General features: G+C 41.2%; 1 protein-coding gene across 2 annotated transcripts in view; it reads right to left on the bottom strand.

Moving 5' to 3' along the window:
* Nucleotides 1-810: 810 nt before the first annotated feature.
* The window catches only part of sugt1 (SGT1 homolog, MIS12 kinetochore complex assembly cochaperone), a 31,990-nt gene continuing 10,743 nt past the window's right edge, over nucleotides 811-22,057 (bottom strand). For both annotated transcript variants that reach the window (XM_008433085.3, XM_008433086.3), the window contains exons 9-13: nucleotides 21,681-21,777; nucleotides 19,795-19,902; nucleotides 8,243-8,333; nucleotides 6,105-6,277; nucleotides 811-1,480 (exon numbers count right to left, since the gene is read on the bottom strand). In XM_008433085.3, the coding sequence (XP_008431307.1) occupies nucleotides 1,379-1,480; nucleotides 6,105-6,277; nucleotides 8,243-8,333; nucleotides 19,795-19,902; nucleotides 21,681-21,777 (571 nt within the window). In that variant the 3' untranslated portion in view covers nucleotides 811-1,378. The remainder of the gene's footprint in view (nucleotides 1,481-6,104; nucleotides 6,278-8,242; nucleotides 8,334-19,794; nucleotides 19,903-21,680; nucleotides 21,778-22,057) is intronic.

Here is a 22,057-nt window from a genome sequence, read left to right as displayed (position 1 = left end):
CTTTTTATTCAAGTTTGATATCAAATGTCTGACCTTCTGGTGGTTTTCTAGTTTGACACAATTTGGATTAGATTTATAAGTGTCTCTGAAATACTTAAATGATATTAACTTAATTTGTGTGCATTTTTCCTAAATAAAGTGCCAAAAAAAGATAATTCCAGCTAATCTCAATAGAACCTTTCAGGTAGAGCAAGTTAGAAACTGCAATACAAAAATAAAACTAAATTTGAAGAGGGAAGCTGGAACTAAAGCATTGATCTTACCACTCTAATATCGAGCCGATAAGGTCTTGGTATCGACATTATCGATATTTTGTATCGATTTGGCCGCCTCCAATATACATGATGAAATACTCCTGTCCAGACAAAACGTAAGAGCTGCAATCAGCATGTTAAAGACCAACTTAATTTTTTTAATGAATTTAAGACATGTTAAAACATTAATTTAAGACTTCTTAAAAACGCACAGACACCCTGTGCAATTACAGTACGAACGCTTCCCTCGTCTTCGACTGCGTCCTCGTCCTTGGACTAACAACCTGAGGTGAGGGGGGGGGGGGGGGGGCTTCTTCCGTCTCGATACCGATCACGCTGCAGTAAGTAAACCCAGTCCTCAAGGCGTCAGCCGTATCTCAACCGCCTGCTCTCGTATCAGTGAGACCACATTTCACCGCTGCCGGCGTATAATCGCAGCACGCGGCTCCCCCTCCCCGTCCCAATACGCTGCCATCTTCCGAGTCTGAGTGATGCGTTCAGGGACTTCCCGTCCGGTTCGCAACAGACTCCAGACAGTAACAACACAGTACACGGATTTACAGCCCAAACAAGAATTTTTTTTTTATTTACAATGAGGCTCGAGTCACACTGATGGAACGCCAGGTGCTGAGCCATCGGCAGACGAGTCAAGAAACAGAGCACTGGTGCAGACTCTTCACAGGAAGAAAAAAAAAAAAAGTTTCACTTGTAGTTCTTATCCTAAGCAATTGTAAATTTTTTTTACACTCTGCTGAAGACGGCAAATTGTGAAAAGGCTTCCAAACAGAAAGGCTGTGGCTGTTTAGAGAAAACTCATCTGAAGGCTGAATCGCTGCATTTCAGGTCTACCGATTCCCTTTTCAAGTCCGTCGACCTCTTAAAAAAAAACAAACAAACAAAAAACAGATCATTTGCATTTCAAACCAAATCAGTTGATTAGCTTGGTTTAGGGTGGAGAGATAATGGGAATGCAGCGTCTCCTGGAGGAAGGAGGCTAAAGAGCAGACCGCTGTGCAGACGACCGAGCAACGAGGGATCCTGAAGGAGCTCAGGTGGGCAAATGTGTAGAAAGACGATGTTTAAAAAAAAAGAAAAGAAAAGAAAAAAGGAACGCAGGGGAACATTCAGTATTTCTTGAACTCCACGTCGTCTGGTGGCTTCACGTCCACCTTCCTCATGCCGACGTCGCCCCAGTTGGTGCTCAGGACCGTACCACCAGACTCCATCTGCACAGGGAGGAGAAACAGATCATAATTACTATAAGTTTGTTTTTAAAGTTATTATTATTTCAGTTTTGTTATGTGCCAAATATGCAAAAAAAAAAAATAAAGGTTCACACTACTCCAGTAAAAGTGGAGCTGGCTACATAAATATAATATTGCTATCAGTTCTGGTAGATTTCTCCTGTTTTAACTTTTTTCTGTCACAATGTAATGTTTAAGTGCACCAAACTATATATATATATATATATATATATATATATATATATATATATATATATATATATATATATATATATAAACTGATTTAATTGAGAATTGGTAATTCATTGACAATCCACACCAACTTAGCTCTATGTGAAAATTATGTTTAATCACAAGGCAAGTTTATTTAACACATTTCAGCAACAAGGCAGTTCAAAGTGCTTTACAAAGTGATAAAACAAACAAACAAACAAACAAACAAACAAAAAAAATATATATACACATTTCAAGGGCAAAATAAAGAGAAGTTGAAAATTATGTGACCAGATCAAAGGCAACTCTAATCAGGAGGGTTTAGAGTTGATTTAAAGTAGCACAGTGTTCCAGCAGTTTTGCGGTTTACTTGAAGTTTGTTCCAGATTTGAGGAGCAAATACACTGATTGCAGAACCAGAAGACCTGAGTGGTTTGGAAGGTCAGTACGACAACAGCACATCTTTAATGTATTGCGGTGCCAAGCCGTTCAGTTAATTTATACACTAGCAGTATTTTAAACTCTGCTCTCCGAGTCAGTGGAAGGACGTGTTCTGGGTCTTTCTGGGCAGACCTGTGAAGACGCTCTCGAAGTAATCAATGCGACTAGAGAAACACTCTCCGCTGCTGCATCTTTATTTTCCCTTTACTGGCTTTTTTTTTTATTGAGCGCCGGCGTTGCAATGTAAACGGATGCTTACGCCGCTCTAGCGCTGGTGAATGTTGGAACAAACACCTACTTGGCATGAATGTTAAAAAGAGTCGCAGATTAATTCTGCTGGGAACGACGGCGAATGATTCTCTTGAGGCTGAAACCTTACGCTGATCACTGGGACGTGTGCAGCTTCCCTCAAATAAAATAACGCTCTATAAACCGAGTTTCCACCCCCATTTTCCATTTTTTGTGTCGTTTTGACTTTGGGTTGTATGAACTTTGCACTCAGCTCCTCTCTTACAGCCGGTGACAAATCAATGCCTGTAGATAAGTGCAGATGGATGTCTTCTTTAAGAGGCTCTGGGTCGCTGTCGGTTCAGCAGTGTGAGAGTGTTACACATCCACCGAGAAAGAATGTTGTTTTTTTTTTAGTCCGAGTTCAGAATCCAAATTAGCCCGGGTCTCTGTCATTAACGCGCATTTGGCGACGGTCAATCTGCGGCCGGCATCAACATTACTTAAGATTATTACAGAGTGAAAAGACCAGAGCTGCCTCTATCAAAAGGTCAGCTCTCCACAAAACGCGCAGAGACTGACATTAGAGGTTTCTTCTTCGTTTTATTTCAAAGGACTACAATGGGTTATTTTCTGCACACGTTTGGAGTGCGTTTGGAATTGTTGAAATTGTTAAAACTCGCATCGATCTGCTGGGTTTTCAGCAGGAAAACCAACCTTGAGCCCAAACAGCAGACAGACGACTGCTTGTGCAGCCGCAATTACCGATGAAATGAGGCTGTATGTATCCGTGTTTGTCTTGTGTGTATCTGTAGATTACCTGTAAGAAGTGACTCTACTGATGTAAATGAGAGCTAAAAAGGCAGAATGTGGTGAGCTAAGTGGACTAAGAGGGAAAAACGCAAGTCTTTTTTTTTTTGTTGCTAGATTAGGATTGATACAATCAGGATCCAATTGGGGATTTGTTGGAAAGTCTCAGTCATCAAATCAACGCCATTTCTACGCTTGGTTTTTAGGTCAGATGAAAGAACCGTTTTTTTACATGAGCTAGTGACGGCTTATGGAGGCCAACACAAAATCAACAAGACTCTGACCATATTTAAAACTCCAGAATCAGTTTCTTTTAGATGGTTTTTAAACAAGGGACACATGTCCTACCAACAGCTAAATAATTTGTGTTGTCTAATTTAAGACGAGACAAAAAGACAAAGATCTAAACACTGAGAAAAGTTGGAGAAGCATCAGCGTCTCTTATGCTTCTCATGTTTCTTTTGATGCCGCAGCGTTTGTGCTGATCAATACGTTAACACAGATCTGAGCTTAAAACTGACAATTTCAGCAAAATCCATTTATGTTATTTCGAGACTCGTGTCCCGATTGCCGCCCGTCTTTTACTATTGCCAGGTGGTGGTGATAAACAGAGATGCTGGTTCCGATCGGCTCGGAGACCGGCTGATAGGAAATATGAGGGGTTCATTAAAAAAAACTTAAAAACAGGGTTTATAAACACGAATTTCTCCTGTGGGTGCTAATAAAGACAGAAAGACAGACAAACTGAAGGAAAGAGACAGAAAAAAGAAAGAGAAAATGAAAGAAAGAGAAAGAAAGACAGAATGACAAAAAGACAAAGAAAGACATTTGGTCTATCCATCTATCTACTGTATAAGGATACAACATCTGTTTCCATGGACACTGAGGTAAATAATATGATTTCTGTGGCTAAATCATATTATACGATCTTCTCCAAATCCTCTGAATAACTTTGGATGTGAAACCCATCGGTTCCCTTGTTTAGAACCAACTCAGAACCAGCTGTAGGACGGGTTCTGGTTAAGCCCTGGATCTCTTTGGAGGGAAAAAAAGCCAATTTCTGAGACATTAGCAAGTTTTAATAAACTCATGTCTTTGCTCCTGCTGACGGAGTGTAGCACACAAAGCAGTTTGCTGAAGTGCTGGGCTAACAGATAGCATGTTTCCTCTCTGTTTTGATAGGACTTGTTGATCACTCTGAGTGTAAGACATTTCCATGTAGTTCCACTTAATCCCATGTGAACAAAACTTGCAGAGTTCTCTCCACAGAGTCATCTTCAGCTATCTGAGGTCTATCTGTACACAGGAAGTGACATCACAACCAGGGAGATGCTGCAGCCTTTCATTATAAATCATGAAAACCCCTGAAATATTTTGGGGGAAAAAAATTACAATGCGTTCTGTCGACGGCATACCACAAGCGTCCTAACAGCCGGTTTTGCGGATTGCGCACACGACAGTAGACCTGGTTAGAAACCGACCGACTCAAACGTGGCTGCAGCAGAGACGGATCTCAACACCTGCACGGGCTTTTCTTTTAAAGCAAACCAAAGTATTTGTCTGCAGTAAAGGCCGTTGATATGGCAACTGCCTACGGAGGCACACACCACTTTTGTTGATGGCTGGGTCAACAACCTTGGCGCCCTAATAATGGAAGTAGTTAGGTTTTCTCTGTATTTGTTCCTCAGGTTGTGCAATGAATTAACCTTTAGTTCCGTTCAATGCCAAACAGCTTCTGTAGGTCTGCTTAGCGCAGATAAATTATATAGACTGGATAAAAAAAACTAATTCAAGATATTCAATTACCTAAATAAAAAGGAAAAACAGCAGTTCATCATGAGTACCGTCAATGTCATTCAGTTGTGACTGGGTTGTTTTGTTTTCAGTAGCAGTTTAATCTTAAAGGAATTTAAATTCACTTGAACAGAGAAATGAGGTCCAATAAAACATGACGTTAACAGTTTATTGATGTTTGCGACTTTTTTATTTTGGTTTGATTTTCCTTTTTCTACACCAAACGACTGAGTCTGTCACAGTAACAAATTTTGTCGGACGATAAATTCTCAAAGAAGTCACAGCGATAAACGATAATGTTGTTTTGAGAGCATTTTAAAGGGATGTAGTGGTGAGGTTGATAATAATGAAAGAACACATTCTCGAAAGTTTAAAACTTTAAATTCTAATGAACATTTAACACTGGAAGACATTTTAAATGTCCAATATAAATGTACAAAACAACAGAAACAAAAAATAAAATGAATTAGGAAATATCTAGAAACAAAATTGATCTTCAAAAAACGTGCAGTCTGAAAACTTATCAGCTTTTGGAAGAAAGAGAGAGAAAAGAGAAAAAGAATAAATTATGCAAAAGGAGTTTGTTTTAATTTATCATGCGATTAATTGATTTATTGCTTATTGCGACAGGTCTAACAACAATTTTGGAACGTTGACAAAAACTCCTAGTGATTTAGTCAAACCCATCATTTTTAATATCTAAGCCACCTTTATTTTAGAAGATATTCCTTTATTTCTCATCACAGTCTCGACAAACATCTACACAGCTGTTCTCTGTAAACAGAAGAGGGAAAGCAGACTTTTAGAGGATTTTGTCGTGATTCTTTGTTTTTCCCCCAGACTCCTGCCACTCGGAAACTTATCGAGCTCCTCCTGCCTCTGAACTACAATAAGACCTTCATCGGATGAATGCAGACGAGGAAATGTCTGCAGCCTAACCCTAAGTTCTAACCCTAAGTTCTCAGAAAGATCAATAGAAGAGTGATGGCAAAAGTGCTTCCTTTCTGCACACCTGGAAAAAAAATAACCTGTAAAGAGCAACGTGTGGCATTGCTTAGGTTTTTGCAGATTACACTTCAAGCGAACGTGATGCCGCGTCACCGCAGTAGCGAGTACTCACGAAGGATTTGTTCATGGCCCGCTTGACGTCGTCCGAGCCGTCCGAGTAGATCTGCTGGAAGAGCTTGTTGAGCGCCGCGTCTCCCTCCAGCTTCTCGTTCTTCTCCTCCTCGCTTATGTCCATCACCATCTTGTCCCACTTATGGGTGTAGTGGGAAGACGTCGGGTACTCATCTGAAGGGGTAACAAGAAAAAGAAGAAGAGAAGAACTTGAAATGCTAGTTTACTGAAGATGAAAAATGTTAAGGTGGGAAAAATCTGAGAAGGTAGGAGACAGAAAGAGCAGAATGGTTCAACTTTTTCACGCTTGGTTGTGAGTGGAAACCTCAGTGTGTTTTAGTGGGTTTTCATGAGGCAGACCAACAATAAGTAGGCCTTCATTATGAAGAGGAAGCAAAATAATGCTTTGCTTTCATCGTAAAAATCTGAAAAGTGTCGCGTTTATGTTGCATTCAGTCTCTGAATATAATCAAATGTGTTTTATAAGCTATGACTCTACCACTTCATTTCTCTTTACATTTCAAATCACACAAAAATATGCTTTTGTATTTGTAACTGCAGTGTTAGTTTTCCACCAATCAGCACCTTTCATCTAGAGCCGAAAGTATAATTCTTTTTTAATCTGATCGTGGCGTCTTCTTTGAAATGTTTGCCAGTGAACATGTTTTTTTTTTATTTCATAGGTATGAAGAAATATCTATGCAACTTTTCAAATTAAATAACCATGTTGTTTGTTAAAATAAATCATAAAGACTTAAACTGTGAAATGCAGAGGAATTATGATCAGCATAAACTTTAGCTGACATGTCGCAAAAACCTTAGAAATTTGTGTTTCCAATATCTTTAGTCTATTTCTTTAATTAAAAGTTAGACAGTCATGTGTGAGAAATGATCTGAGTGAAACATGACGCTTCACTCCATTTTTACCAATTTTTCTAGCCGGGGTCTGTTTTGATAATATGAAAATGAAAAATAGTTTTGTTTTTTTTTGTTTTGGTTTTTTAAGAGAAATGTCAAACGAGATCATCTTGAAGGTGCACATGTTTAGGTTATTTAATTTCCCCTTGGAATCAATAAAAACTTTTTGAAATTACATTTTTATTTCAATTACCCACCCTGGGCTCGGCCCTCCATATGCCCACCCGATTACGCCGTGCCTGCTTGTGGCAAACTTTATGACATTTGAAATGTTTCTTTTTATCCCCCCAGAATATGTTTCTTCTTGCCTTTCTTCCATAAAGCCCAGGTTTGGTAACTTCCCTGTTGATGTAACAAGTAGATTCTAATTTGAAACAGAAGCATCACTTTCCTTCTTCTTCTCAATTACGCATTATTTTGTTGGTCCATCACCTAAAAACTCAACAAATTACATTGAGGCTTGTAGTTCTGTGATAAAGTTCAAATGGTATGCAACCATTTGAACCAAAATGGCAATCTTTACTGGAGTTCACCATTAATGGTTATATTAGAACACGCCCAGCAAGGCTGAACGAATAAACTCATTTGGCAAACAATCACCCCAAGATTTGATTTCTGTTTTCTCTGGATGTAAAAACATCCACTTATAATCCCAGCAAGAGATGGAGAGGCAGAACAGGACGCGTAATCCAGACGCAGATTTACATAAATGCAGCAGCAGACAGATTCAGGGCAAGTGTGGACACGTTTCATAAAAAATTCCCAAATATCATGTTCGAACGCATCACGAGTTAAAAGCGGGCCCTGGTTAAAAAAAAAGAAAAATCTGGGCCGTGGAAAAATAGTTACGCTGCCCACTTAACGACGACTTTGCCTTCCCCGCCGACACAACTACGTGCGTATTTAATCCCGTCCATAGCAGGAAAGCGTGGGCTGAAATACCGAGTCGCGCCGCTACCTTCCCTTTCCCTTGCCGTCACGCTAATGAAAGACTCTAGCAGGGCCCGACTGCCCACTCTCATTTTAGTGAAGAACAGACAAACAGGAGCTTATATTGATCTTCGCACAGAGACAGAAAGAAACAAGAAGAAGTGGTTCAGGAGGAAGATAGTGAGACGGACTGACGGCAGTGGAGACAGGAGACCAGATACAGATAGATTAGAGGAGTAAAAAAAAGAGAAGGAAAAAAACAGAGCGTAAACACCGAAGCTGAGGACTGACTCGGATTGAAGTGTTTGATGTTGGACTCCTGTCCTTCTCCCTCCAGCTTCTCCCATCTGATGGCGTCCATCTTCTTCATCTTGATTTCCACCTAACAGAAAACAGAAAGAGAGAGAGAGAAACACACAACGTTTGACCAAAAGTGGATGAAAATAAGCACAACACATCGGATCATTACTGAGGCCTGAAAGAGCTGCTTGTTTCGGGGGAGCCGCGGAACGACTTAGCCTGTGAATGAGTGAAAGGAAAGAAAGAAAGAAAGAAAGAGAGTGAGTTGGAGAGAGAGATCGGGGGTATGCGGGGGCATAGCTCAATCTCCAACCTCACTGACAGACACACCGCGCTAACGAGACGCCTGTCAGCCAGAGGGCCGGTGTGAGAGACGGGGCACGGGGGAGAGAGAGAGGGGTCGGGGTGGGGGGAAGAGGCGGCGGATCCTAATTCCACACAGCAGCATTTGATCCGAATCGTTACACACGGAGAACATAGTAGAGGAGGAAAACAATGCAGCAAAGAAAAGGACACGGACACTGAGTTGCACTGACATGGCAGGAGAGGGAGAGAGAGAGGGAGAGAGAGAGAGAGAGAGAGAGAGACCCCTCTCCCCTCCTATTAATGCCGTGTGCGTTTTGACACACGAAAGACAGATCCGGTGATGTCGATGCAATTAAGGAACATTTCTGCTCTGCTGGGCGACATGATGATTCATTTATGAGGGTGGAGGCAGATGATGCTGGGGGGGCCGAGGAGGGAACCGGGCGGTGCGATCGCTGTTAGAGGTGATGAGCTAGCGTGCGCGAGGTGGCTGTACGCCGATAGACTGCTTTGGTACGCGTCATCACTTTCTGCTCCACACAGGGGCTAAAAACGGAACATCAACCGAGACGGACCCCCGGATCCGCTCAAGTAATCACTTTACAGGGAATATGGTTTGTGAAATTGTTAAATGGGATATTTGATTTAAAAGGATTAATGCAAATAGGACCTCATATTTAGCTTAAAAACAAAAACAGTGATATAGACATGGAAAATCGTTCAGAGTAACATTTTTAGCTTCAAGTTTCTCAATTAATGCCTCGACTTCTTCACAAGTCATATATATCCTGGTTTCCCTGGTAACATCGGAGGGCTTGACTGGTACATAAAATGACTGCTGTCATCCCACACGACTCTAATGCATCGAAATATTGTTCATAACTCTGGCAAACACACTGAGCCTTGGAACGACTTGGTTGGAAACCTTTGAGCTCAGCAATAAGTATTTTTAGCAGCGGGCCCAGCTAGCGGCACAGCCGCGTCAAAATCTCCAAATCAACATCAGCCGCTTTTTTTTTTTTAACCAATAAATGACAGATCCACAACTTTAATTGCTGATGTGGGGGAAAAAAACTTGAGGGCAGGGCAGTGGAGGCCTGTAAGTTTAGGCATTAAATATGCATTCATGTAGCGTTTAGGCTACAGAGCTAAATCTGGTTTTTAATGAGGTGTTATTTCATTATCAATCATTTAATGAGGAGCAAGAGGTTGCTACTTCTGGAGAGACTAATTTAGAACTAAAAAATTAAACATTGAGCTTCAACTTTGATATATATTCAGATTAAAATTTGAATAGCCGAGGTTGCCGTCTCATTCACTGGTTGCGTTTCAGAACTACTCGTCACAGTAGATCAGTTCCTGCGGGATGTTGCCATGCTTTTTTGTTTTTTTTTATTGATTGTTGTGGCCTAAAACTACTTATGTTTACAACACCTTTTTCAAAACGTTGCAGTCAAAGTTGCAAATAACCTTCCTAATATTAACTCTTGTAGTGCAAATAACCATTTCAAGTGCCTTCTTGAAATACTCATTTAATTAAAACGCAATCATGTCCTGAGTTGCCAAAGTTGGTCATTCAACTTAACTGTGTTCAAATCTACAGAGCGATATGGAAGACACTGTTAATACGTAAACACAAACTACAAAGCAAAGGCAAAGATAAAAATATACTATTAAAATAAATATACATTTCTTTGACTAGTTGATTTTATTCGCTGAAGTTGTTACCATGCAGACTGGTAAAGAGGCAGTGGTTATGGGTGAGTTAAAAAAAATGTAAAAATGATCAAAGAGACTCTATAACCCTTCATTGCCATCACTGTTACTGGTGTATGTTATAAACACACAAACGATGTTTAGCCTGGTGGGGGTGTAGGTACAGCCTGGTGGTCTGCCAGGCTTATTATACACTGGGGGGAACCCTGTAATGTCTATGCTTTTATCTTAAAAGTTTAGTTTTCAAGAAACAATGCGAGACAGGAAGTTGCATCAGAATGGGGCTAAGGAGATTGGTCGAAATTCAGCCGAGCTGCAGTGATTGGTCACTGACTGCACAGACTGAACTTTGATTAATTTCCCCATTAAAAAGCATTGCTGTGATTTATTTTTTTAACTGCTTGAATTAAACATTGCTGTTTCTACAATGAAAAGAAAAAGAATCAAAACCAATAAAACAAGTTGTAATCAATCCAAAGAGTAATCTGACAGGAGCCATCTCTGTTGAAAGCAGTATGTGTTTGAGAAGCTAACTCAAGCTAATCTTGGGGTTTTGAAGCAGCTTCACACGGGAAATCAAACATTCATTAAAGCTTTCGACAGACGCAGCATCCGCCTGAGACGGCACTTTGGTTCCCATCTCATCTTACGTTGTTTTAAGAACTTTAGAACGGAGGAAAAAAATCCGGATTTCATTCCTCACATACGAACGTGGTGTAATAGATATTTCAAGCAGTGCTCAAAATTCTCGCACTTGCAACAACATAGATTTTTTTTTGTCGTTTAAAAAAAAAAATGTGTTTTTCACATTGAAACAACCAACTGGTGCCGTTTCTCTTCCCTAAATATTTAGGATGCTTTAAGTTGGGCAGGAGTCAAGCCGCGACTCCGGCTGCGTGGAGGCGTGTGCGCCGCCATGCATGCTCCTGGGCCATACAACATTAATCTCCTGCCACATCCAAGTTTCCTGCTTTTCAAGGGACGTGGCAGGCCGAGCAGCGTGCACGTGTGTAACTCTCTGTGTGTGTGTGACAGGCGAGGCGACAGTCCTTAAAGGGATGTGACAGCACAGCCACAATCGGGGGGCCACCACCCACAGGACCCCAGGGGCTGGACTATGCAACGCAACACACACACACACACACCCACAGAGATACAGGCTATTTACAGAAGGGACCCGTGTCACTTGTCACATGCGTTTATAAGCATCTTCCCCACCGAGTTTCTAACATAACTCTTCATCCAACATCTTTAACCTCTTTTTTCCCCCCCAGATGTTGGAAGATTTCAAACAATCTCCCTGGAAAAAAACACGAAAAAAAAAAAACACATCAACATTCTTAGACACTGACAGGCGTGTAAATTAAAGCGGGGAGACGGCACTTTAGTTATTTGCAGGAAAGAGATGATTTCGGAGTAGAACGAGTGTGTGCACGTGCGTTTTTATATCCGTGTGTGTGTGTGAGTGCATCAGCCGTCTGTTCTGATCAAACACACTGGTGTGTAATTGGCTCCCCGTTGTCGCGGTGACCCCTGTGGTTGGGATGTTTGTTGTGATGGGAGGACGGGAGGAGGTCACACTGATGATAATGTGCCACAGACGACACCGTCACACACACGCGCACACACACACACACACACACACACACACAAAAAGAAAATACTTTAAATAGCACAAGTGTGTTGAAAGATTACAGCTCTTCTTCTGCATTCATTCATGCGTGTGTATGCGTGTGAGTGTGTGTGTGTGTGCGTCCGCGTGTGTGTGTGTTGTGTACTCTGAAGCCCAGCTTAGCTTCCCCCTGCTAAATTGTCTTTAAAGACAGCGAGGAGATGAAGCGTAAACACAGTGCAGGGCAGCCTGTTACAGTCAGACACTGGTTGAGACTCAACAGCTCTGAGGGCGATGCTTTCTATTTTTTTCTTCTTCTTCTTTTATTTATTTATTTTTTAAAGGGCTCATTAGGGATGCATGCCAATCTAGGGAAACTCGACTTGCGGATGCCGTTGTTCATTTCAGTGTTTTTGTCCTCCCCCCACTCCCCAGCTGCTTCGCACGGGGCACCAAAAATGTTGAATGAGACACACATGAAGAAAGCTTCGCGGTTAGTCGGGGTCTATGGCGCTCCACCTATATGAGGTGAAGGTTGAGGAGTGTGAATGCTGCAATTACCTGCAAGTGATATTCTATGTGTTTGGGTGAGTGTGAGGGGGGAAGGTGCGCCTGAGGAGCCCACTGGACCTGTGAACAAACAGTCCAGGGAGAGAAGAAATAAAAAAATAAAAAAATAAAAAAACGGTTTCGAAGCAGAGTCTGTAGGTGTTTAAATAAGCCAGAAACATAAGGAGTGACCGGAGCTGTGCTGCCATGACTGTGGGCGTGCAGGGAATTGACAAAATATAGAAAGACGGGCGAGGGAGCAAACTAAATAGAAGGAGTCTAAGTCCATCCTCAGCTGCAGCCTCTCTAAGACTGAGCCCTTGTTTAAGCTGCAACCCACGTGCACCTCTGGTATGCAGTGTCTGCTGTTGCCATGGAAAAGTGAGGAAATGAGTGAAAAAGAAGTGATTTTTTATTTTTTTGAGATGGGCCAGCTTCTGTGCAGGTCAGCCACAGCCGATAGAGAGCACCACGGTATATAGACGTCGGGTTACGCAACGCTCTGCTTCAAATTTCTTTACAGCTTCTACTTTTTTTAAAAAATGTATTATTATTTGCTACGTCCTCACATTCAGTATGTGCTTTTGAGTTCGAAGGGCCGCCTCGCCCTTTCGCTCCTCCGGTGGGGTTGCTGTCAGACTGAACTATCAGAAATGCTTTCAGCCTGTATGTTAGGACTAGAACTGCACCGCAGATACAGCGGCGTAGCGTTCACTTCAACCAAGTTCACAATGTCCAACTATCAAAGTGTATAACTCGATCAAACATCTATAGGAGAAGTGAGATTTTACAAGCTGTCAATATGAAATAATATATCTTCATGGGAAGTATAGGGTAGTCATGGTGATGAATACCGGCACTCCTGGGTGGTAAAGAGTTGGAGTTTTTATCTGCGTTCCTGCTTTTTGGTATTTTGTGCATTTCTGAATCAAGAACAAGATTTTGACACCGGTTAAAAAAAAACAATGCACAGGTTTTGAAAATAATAAAAGTATGACACAGAAATAGAAATAGCTTTCTGCTGTAAACATAAAAATTTAGAAAAGTACAACCAGGATTCAGGAAGGGATTTATTTCCCCCCCCCCAAAGACAGATTGGAAGAAATAAAAAAATACATATAAAAATATTAATATTGCTGTCTAGACACATAAGAGGGTGCAGCCGTTGATGTATGAGAGGACTGAGCTGACGAGCAGCCAAAACCCTAAATGATTGGCTCGGTGTCAAATGTGGTTGTTTTGCTAATTATTGACTTGATCAGATTATGCATTTTGTTTAAAGTAAAAAAAAAGTAACAATTGTACATAACTGACTTAATCATATTTAACAGCATCTCCTTATGATGACCTAAGATACGTGTTGAGGAATGAGTTCAATCCGCCTCTCTGTTGTATCACTAGCAATTAAGTTCCAAGGACCCAGACTTCATTCAGACATTCCTTTTTCTCTGAACACCAGCAGATTTTAAATTTTTGTTCACAACCTGATTATTTCCTGAAAAATGCATATTGAGCCGCATAACTCTGAGCTATTCAGCCGTCCTATAAAGGCTCCAAAGCTCAAGAGGTGACGGTATGATTCCTACATCTAGCAGACGACTTAATTTACTCTAATTTCTCATAACAGATATAAAATTCTACTGACAAAGATGGAAATGTGCTCTGACCTGAATCCAGAGTCAGATCAATGGACTGATTGCAACAGAACCAAGTTGTAGGACTTGCATCATCCCTGGGTTTTGACTTGTAGGGTAAAAAAACCCAACAGATTTTCAGTAATAATTCTTCTGTTAGTTAGGGCATGCTTTCTTTTACATCTCGTGTGGTGCATCTAGAGCTGAGGAAGCACAACACAAATTATAGACAATTCTTATTTATAATTCTGTGAGAAAGAAAGGAGAATCTCCTTTCTGCTTTCGGACTCTGCTCCTCACAGAGCGCTTTAAACCATCATCCATCCAATGGTCTGCTCTACACTAAATATATATTTTTTGACAGATACGTTGGCACAAAATAGTGCAGTTGGTGTGAGAGAGGTACAGACCTGACCCGACCTCCGTCGCAGCCGAGCAAAACAAACCAACTGCGAACACATGGAAAACAGAGCCCATTTATCGGCCATGTTTGTTTTCTTTTTCCCTCCGTTCTTCTTCTTAAGACTTTCTTCGTTTTTGCTGGCAGAAGTAAAACAAATAATTTGGTGCTCTAACGCCACCAACTGGTGTGTAAACTGTCCTCGTAAGAATTTGTGCAAGAGTTGGTTGAATTCAGTCGGCTTCAAACGGTTTGACATTTCATACGGTTCTGCCGTATCGTCCGGAGAGGAATCAGTCGACCGTGGTGTGACATTTTTGCGAGTGAGTGATTCCCTTACCATGTTCTGCATCATGTTCTTCTACTACTACTCTCCAATATCCATTATTTGTTGTCATTTTGACTGCTAACTTCATGTTTTATCCTCTCCATAGAAGGTGCCCCTGGTCTGATGTTCTGTTTGACTTCCTGGATTAGGGAACAACTAATCGTTCTGCCTCTTCTCCTTTTAACCGTTTCACTTTCCATGAACTTGAAAAATAACTGATAATCGGTTCATCCGTTTCTTTCTGTGTATCCGCTCTGTCCTCTCAAACCCCCCGCCCCCTGTTGGCCACTTGCACTGAGCCCGGTTCTGGTTCTGCTGAGGTTTTTCCTCTCCACTGTCGCTACATGCATGTTCAGTATGTAAAGTCGATGACAACTCAAGCGAAAGCATAATGTTACAATGCGCTGATTGATAACTAGGATCAACTGGAATGTATGTGTGACTTAAGTAAAGTGATGATTTTTTTGTTGTTGTTGTGAATTGGTGCTACATAAATAAACTAAATAGAATTTTTTGTAATCACACAAAAATCTGCTGAAACCATGAACTTTTTTAACACTGTTGAAACTTGAAATGATGTATCCTCGGCTTTAGATACTCGGGTGTTTTCGCCTCTTCAAACATGAGATGAGAAAATAGAATCTGAGGCAATAAGAGAAATAATAAAAATAAAAAACAATGTACATTTGTTTCGACTGACTCAGCAAAAGGTTTTTCTATTTCTTAAACCACAACTTTCAGATACCTTTCAACTCTCCTTGATCTTTTTTTTATTTGTAGAGTCATCCTCTGAACTATTACAACCTATTACTACTACTGCGTGTGGTAATAGGTGTATTACCACACGCCTATTACCTGGCGTGTGGTAATAGGACTGGAGGGAAAGTGTGTGGAACGGAAAATAAAGGAAGAAAAAAAAAAAGAAACTTTCGAAGCCTTGGAGAAGTAAAGATCAAGATTGCTGCAACGGGAAATCTGATACCTTTGCAGCAAACTGCATAGAAATCCGCTGAAAGATTTTCCCTCGGCATGGTGCATCCAAGTGTAATTCTCAATCCTCGGCTGGATTCGTGGATTTCGATGAACACATGACCACATCAAGTGAAGCTCTCTCTCTAATGAGGAGAAGTTTTAGAAAGCACTAAACGAACAGCGATTGATTTCCCCCTGATGTTTGCAGACGCGTCGTGCCGTCCGGCGTGTGACTGCCTGGCGGCGTTACGCCGGGGGGGAGGAATCTGTTCGCTGGGAAGTGATTTGATGTTTACAGGTCAGCGGTGTGGCCTGCGGGGGTTCACAGAGTCTTAGTCACCCATTCCCGTCTGCTGGGTAGCACCGCTCCAATCGAGCACGAGACGAGTTAGATGCAGACCTGGCGTGTTTAACCACACAAAGCGTCGCATTAGTGCAAGCCGCCCCGCATCTTAAAGGCTCGCTCCGTATCGGAAGCTAGTTCTCCCATTTTCTCTCCCCTCCACCGCCACAGTTTCTGTGAGAAACTGACTTGACGAATAACAACAGTAAAAAAAACTAATATATATAGACTTGAACATATCTCTGACATCTCCGAGTCCATTTTATGGACAAATTAGGACAGGGGTTTTCTGTCTTATTGCATCAGTAATGAGTTGCTGCAAATTCACTGTGAAGCAAAAAAGGCTTCAAAGGCTTGTGATCTGCAAAACAAAACGCCTCTACGGCTGATGCTCATGCTGCTCGGATGGAGAACGACGCTAAAGTCGATAAGTCACACAAAGCTTCAACGTCACTGCTTTGACAATTATATTTAAAAAAAGAAAAAAGAAAATCACACACACACGACTTGATTTACCCGTTTTCTCATCATAATCAACCATTTCAAAGGAAGATCTGATGCACTCACTTTCCTTTATGTAGGTGGTTTGTGTATCTCAGACAAATCCCTTTTTCATTTCTCATAAAGGTCGTCTGTCTTAATATAGTCCGTAACATTATGCTTTCGCGAGAAATTAGCTTTTTCCTCTCCTCCGTATGACTTGGTGTGGGATTTCAGTTTGATAATTGTGTCAAAATGAGTAGAATATTCTCGTGAACTTTTAGCTGAAGTTTCCCAGTAGTTTCACAGTGGTGCTGTAAAAAAACATACATATATATATATATATATATATATATATATATATATACACAGACACATTTGGCTCCTTCAAGATCCTGCTTTTAGCTCTTTCTTCTTTTAATAAGATCTTTCACGGCATCAACAGTTTAAAGAGCTTTTGTAAAAATTTAGCTTACAAATGAGGAGTTTGTTAAGAACCAATTACCTCCCAAAGTCAATATTAGCTGCGCCGTTATTGGCAGCAGCAGCTGATATTGAGCGTTTACAAAAACTGGCAAAGAATCTTTAGTCTTTCCAGAGAAGCTGTGGTTCACTCTCCTGTGCGGAATTGCTCTAATTCACTCGTATTGGAAGGTTGCTAACTCTGTTTGCTTAAGGTTATTTCTTCAATATAATGGAATGAGACACATCTTCCCAAATGTTTCACTTTAGTTTAATGACTCCAAATAATGTTTTCCTAAAAGTCTGGAAGAGTCTTCAAGGTATTTTTGGGGGTAAATGTGAGAGAAGTCTTTGTTTCGTCTTAAGTCAGAAGTAGTTTTCTCCTTTTAACTCTCCCACTGAGGCCATTTTTAGGGTGTTTTCACTCCTGATAGTCCGGAAGACTGTTTGTTTAGGGGTCAAAGTTGCAACATTTGTTACATTTTCAGCTGATGCGGTTCTCTTTCATGCTGCACTCCGTCAAACGATCCAAACCCTTTGAAAACCTGCTTACCTCCTCACCTGTGGTGGCGCTGCACCAAGAACCACTGAAAGAAACGACACGAAAACTTTCAGAACACGACCGCAACTTCCTTCTTCGCGAAATGTAAACATAAAAATGGTGTAGAGTCAGATTTTAGTGGTTGTAGGACTTCCTTAATTGTCTTTGGCAAAAAGACTACGATCCTTTTTTCCTGCTAGCAATAGGCTCGCGTGTTTGTTTTGGTTGTATTTACCCAGAATGCACCATGTTATTGTCCACTTCACACTTTTGGAGCAGTCTCCGGTTCGCTTCCTTTCATACTGCATTCAAACTGCACCAGAGACACTTAGGTTTGTTCACTTTTTTTGTCCACACCAAAGTTCAGTTACACATCAACACCTCCCCCCAAAAAACAGGACGTAACAGGCAAACAAAGTTCGATTACAGCAGACGAAACAGGGCAACCAACGGAACCAAAACAAACGCGAGCAGGAGAAATAGCCTGTAGTCCACTACTATCCACAAATAAAAGATCCCACAACCGTTAAAGTTTCAGTCAGTTTCTTCTTCAGAGGTTTTGGTGTCGTTTCCTTCAGTGGTTCTTGGTGCAGCGCCACCACAGGTGAGAAGGTGAGCAGGTTATTCAAAAGGTTTGGCTTGTTTGACAGTGTGAAAGCAAACCGAACCATCTGAAAAATTAGCAAATTTTTTTGCTAAAATTCAACTTTGGTCTCGAATCAAACCAAGTCTACTGGATTACCATGCATGAAAACACCAAAAGAAGCAAATCTGTATGTGGGAGGGGAATGTCTTTTAAAAAAAACACACACACACACAGTTGAGGAAGATTCTGTAGTAGAGAGTAGAGCTCCATGTTGCTGGGTTGGGCAGATCAATGCCTTGGTAGAGGGGGGGGATCCAACATTCACAGCCTTGATGATTAAAGAAAAAAAGCTGGATAAAATCTGCTTCTTGATCTGTGGGGCTAAAACCTGCCAGTGGTATAAATCCTGAATCAGCACATTCATTAGCCCACATCTGTAATACACACCAATTAGCACACAGTTAAAGAAAAAAAAAAAAGTAGCCATCCTCCTCATTAGGTCAGTAATCACCTTAAAGAGAGCAGAGGAACTTTCAGCGGGTAAATTATACTAGTGTGTGTGTGTTTGTGTGTGTAAGGGTGTGAGGGAGGATGGATTTGCACCTTCACTGATGTCTGCACAGGAGCAGAACTGTATACAGTGAGAGTGGATTTCCCCGTTTCCACTCTAGCTTCAGAAAGCTTCAGCAGCATTAAGGAATTAAAGGTAGGGAAAGCCTACTTTATTCTGCTTTAATTTATTGAAGAGATTAAGAAGCTGATCTCAGCGCAGCAGCACCAGTAATTATCAGCCCTGGTCCCAGTAAGCAGCTTAAACTCAAATCAGCATGCTCTTTTCCCGCTTTAGCGTTGTTTTACCCGACAAAGGAATTAAACATGTCACAGAAAAATAAAACACAATGAAAGGTCACAGGAAAAAGAAATGAAAGATCCGATTAATTGGAGAAATTCCTCACTTTTGTGTGAATCGGTGCAAGCGTAGTTTTTTTTGGAACTTTTATTTGCTTCTCTAAATACCGCCGATGCGACGTCACCGTTCTGATCCAGCAACGCGTCATATTTGCACTTTGCTCGGTCAGAAGCCTTTTCATCATGTCGTGTATAAATGTCGCCTGGCTGTGGTCACTCTGACCCAGAAAAAAATAAAATAAATAACAAAAGTGGGCTGTTATTTTCCTCTTTGTTCTCCGGCACACTACAAAACCTCCATGTGTCTTTGGGTTGGCAGGTGACAGTTTGGCACAACAGGGGTCGTGTGCACTTTAAGAAATAAAAGGAAAACAAACAAAAAAAAAGACATTCTCACATCAAATTTACAAAAAAAATCTTCAAGGCCTTTCCAAAAGTGTTGAACTTTTTCACCTTTGTCATGTTACAGCCTCATTCTGTGATGCATTTGATTGAGGCTGCATGTGACAGGACAACACGTAGCTGGTAGAAGTAACGCCTCACTCACTGTAATCTGATTACATATTTCAGGTAACAAGTACAGTAAGGGATGACAATTCCAACAAACAAAAATGAATTAGATGCGAGCAGACTGTGTTACGAAACCGTGATTTTTGTATAAGAGTTTCTCGTGGCAGGTGTGTTTAGCTACCCTGGAAGTGCTACCTTGGTGGAGAGGATCTTGAAGGTGCTCTGCTGCGGTACGATCGGGTGCAGGAGGTCGAAGTGGAGGTCACAATCCTCGCCGGACACCATCTGTATCTGTGCAGAAAGCTGCAGAAAAGAAAAACAGATTTTAGATATTATATCTGGAAGAATTCATCAGCAACCAACTAGTTAACTCTAAAAGTGCGGGTGAAGAGATGCTGCAACAACAAGAGAGTTACTATTAAATGAGACCAGGGCTGCAACTAACCACTATTTTAATGATCAGTTAATTCGACATAATCGATTAACTGGATTAAACAAAAAAACAAAAAAAACTAACAGTCTACAGATTTTTCCATTTAACCACTTCAGCAGTTTTACATATTATTAAAACACATTGAAAGATGCAAATTAACAAGAAAGTAAATAAAAACGTAAATATCTTATTGACACGGCATTCCTTTACTGAATTTGAACTAGGTGAAGCCAACACTGCCAAATTTTCTTGTACAGTTTTGGCTTAATTATTGCTTCGAATATGTTGTTTTTTTTTTTTTTTTTTTTAGCAAATTGCCTTTTTTGATTCTGTATACTCCAGGTGTCGATTAATCTATTTCTAAATCAGTTGACAATTATTTCAATAATCAACTCATCACAATTAATCACAGTTAATTCAATTAATCACGATTAATCGATGCAGCCCTAAATGAAATAAATAAATATTCCCCCGTGATGAAACTGTTGGAGAAACATTGTGATTTGATTTGACTGCAGCTCTCAGAGAACGTGTAAAACAACAAAGACGGCGGGAGCGAAGGCGTCAGTGAGGCTGTGAGAATTTTCATGTGATGTGGCTGCTGTGATCGTCTGGAGACCTCGTCCTGTCCCCTTCAGCTACACTCTGATGACCAGCGAGGGGGCGGAGGGGGTGATGGGGGCCGGCCTGTCATTCACCAACACTGTGGCTGCGCTGCCTGTTCAAAGGGACACGACTTTGTTGCTAAACGCTTAGAAAAGCGAGCCGCTTTGTTATAGACTCTGCATTAATATCACGATAAGTCAATATGTGCCCAAGTCTCAGGTCCACAACTAATGTTTTCCTAAAAGTCCCTACTTCCTATCTGGAACCAATGAACAGAAGAACTTCAATGGAAATAAGAGCTTGGAAAGTGAGATAAAAGTTGCTTTTGGGCAATTCCAGAAAAAAAAAAAAAATAGAAATCACAGCTTTAATATTCATTTCTAGCTGAATTTCCGTGCCGTCTGTAGGTACACAGCCGCCGTGCGCTCGGTCGCGCGGGGAAAATAAGTGGAACCACCTCCTTTCATCTTTAATTTCTTTTGTATATACTGACCTAGTAAAAAATATATGAACTTATCTTTACTCGGCGCCACAAAGGGAGCTTAACGAGTGAGGGGGGAAGTTAACTCTCTCTTTTGAAACGGGGTAAACTCGGTTTGTTATTCTATTAGGAAAGACAAAGCCACTCCCTGGGGTGCCCTGCAGTTACCCCTCAGAGAGACGGCTGGAAAGACTGAAACGAAAAGAGAAAAAGTCAAAGAAAGGAGCGCTTGTCCCTGAAGGGCTCCGCAGCTGATCCGAGATCAGTTATGCTTCCCATCTACAGACAATTAGGAGGGTTGGAGAAGCTAGGGAGGGTAAATTGTTCTTAGATCTGTACTTTGGGGGCAATGTTAACAAGGCACCACTGGAGGCATGTTTGGGTCTGTGGGGAGGAGTGTGTGTGTGTACGTGGGTGTCTGCATCTGTGTGTGTGTGTGTATGTGAGACCCATCTAATGGGCCCCCTTGAGGAAACACTCCAGAAGATAACCTGTCTTTGTTCCGCACACGCAGAGAGAAAGGCAGACTTTTCCGGCCTCCGCGCCGGTGAGCTTCCGTACCTCTCTTTCTGAGAAGCTGACACAGACGCCGTCCTTGGGAACGTTCTTGGCCATCACCGTGACGATGACTTGTGAGTCTGTTTGGTACCAGTCGTGCCTGGAAGAGACAGACAACACCAAGACTAGTACCGGTACAAATAAAAATAAAAATAAAATAAAATAAAATAAAAACCTGAAATAAATTCAGTGTTTATGGCAGAAGTTTCATCTTACGCTGATAAATGTCAAAAAATCCAATCTTTCATTTGAGTGCATTGATTCAGTGAACATGCTTTATGGAATTATGGAGTTCAACAAAACCACAAGTGGCAGAATAAATGCAAGAAAAGCATTGTTTATTTATATTTTACTTTGAACCTTTGGTGCATAATCCAATC

Source organism: Poecilia reticulata, chromosome 17 (assembly GCF_904066995.2).
Source record: "Poecilia reticulata chromosome 17, P_reticulata-male-v2, whole genome shotgun sequence".
Classification (NCBI taxonomy): Eukaryota; Metazoa; Chordata; class Actinopteri; order Cyprinodontiformes; family Poeciliidae; genus Poecilia; species Poecilia reticulata.
This window is presented reverse-complemented; position numbering and strand designations above follow the sequence as displayed.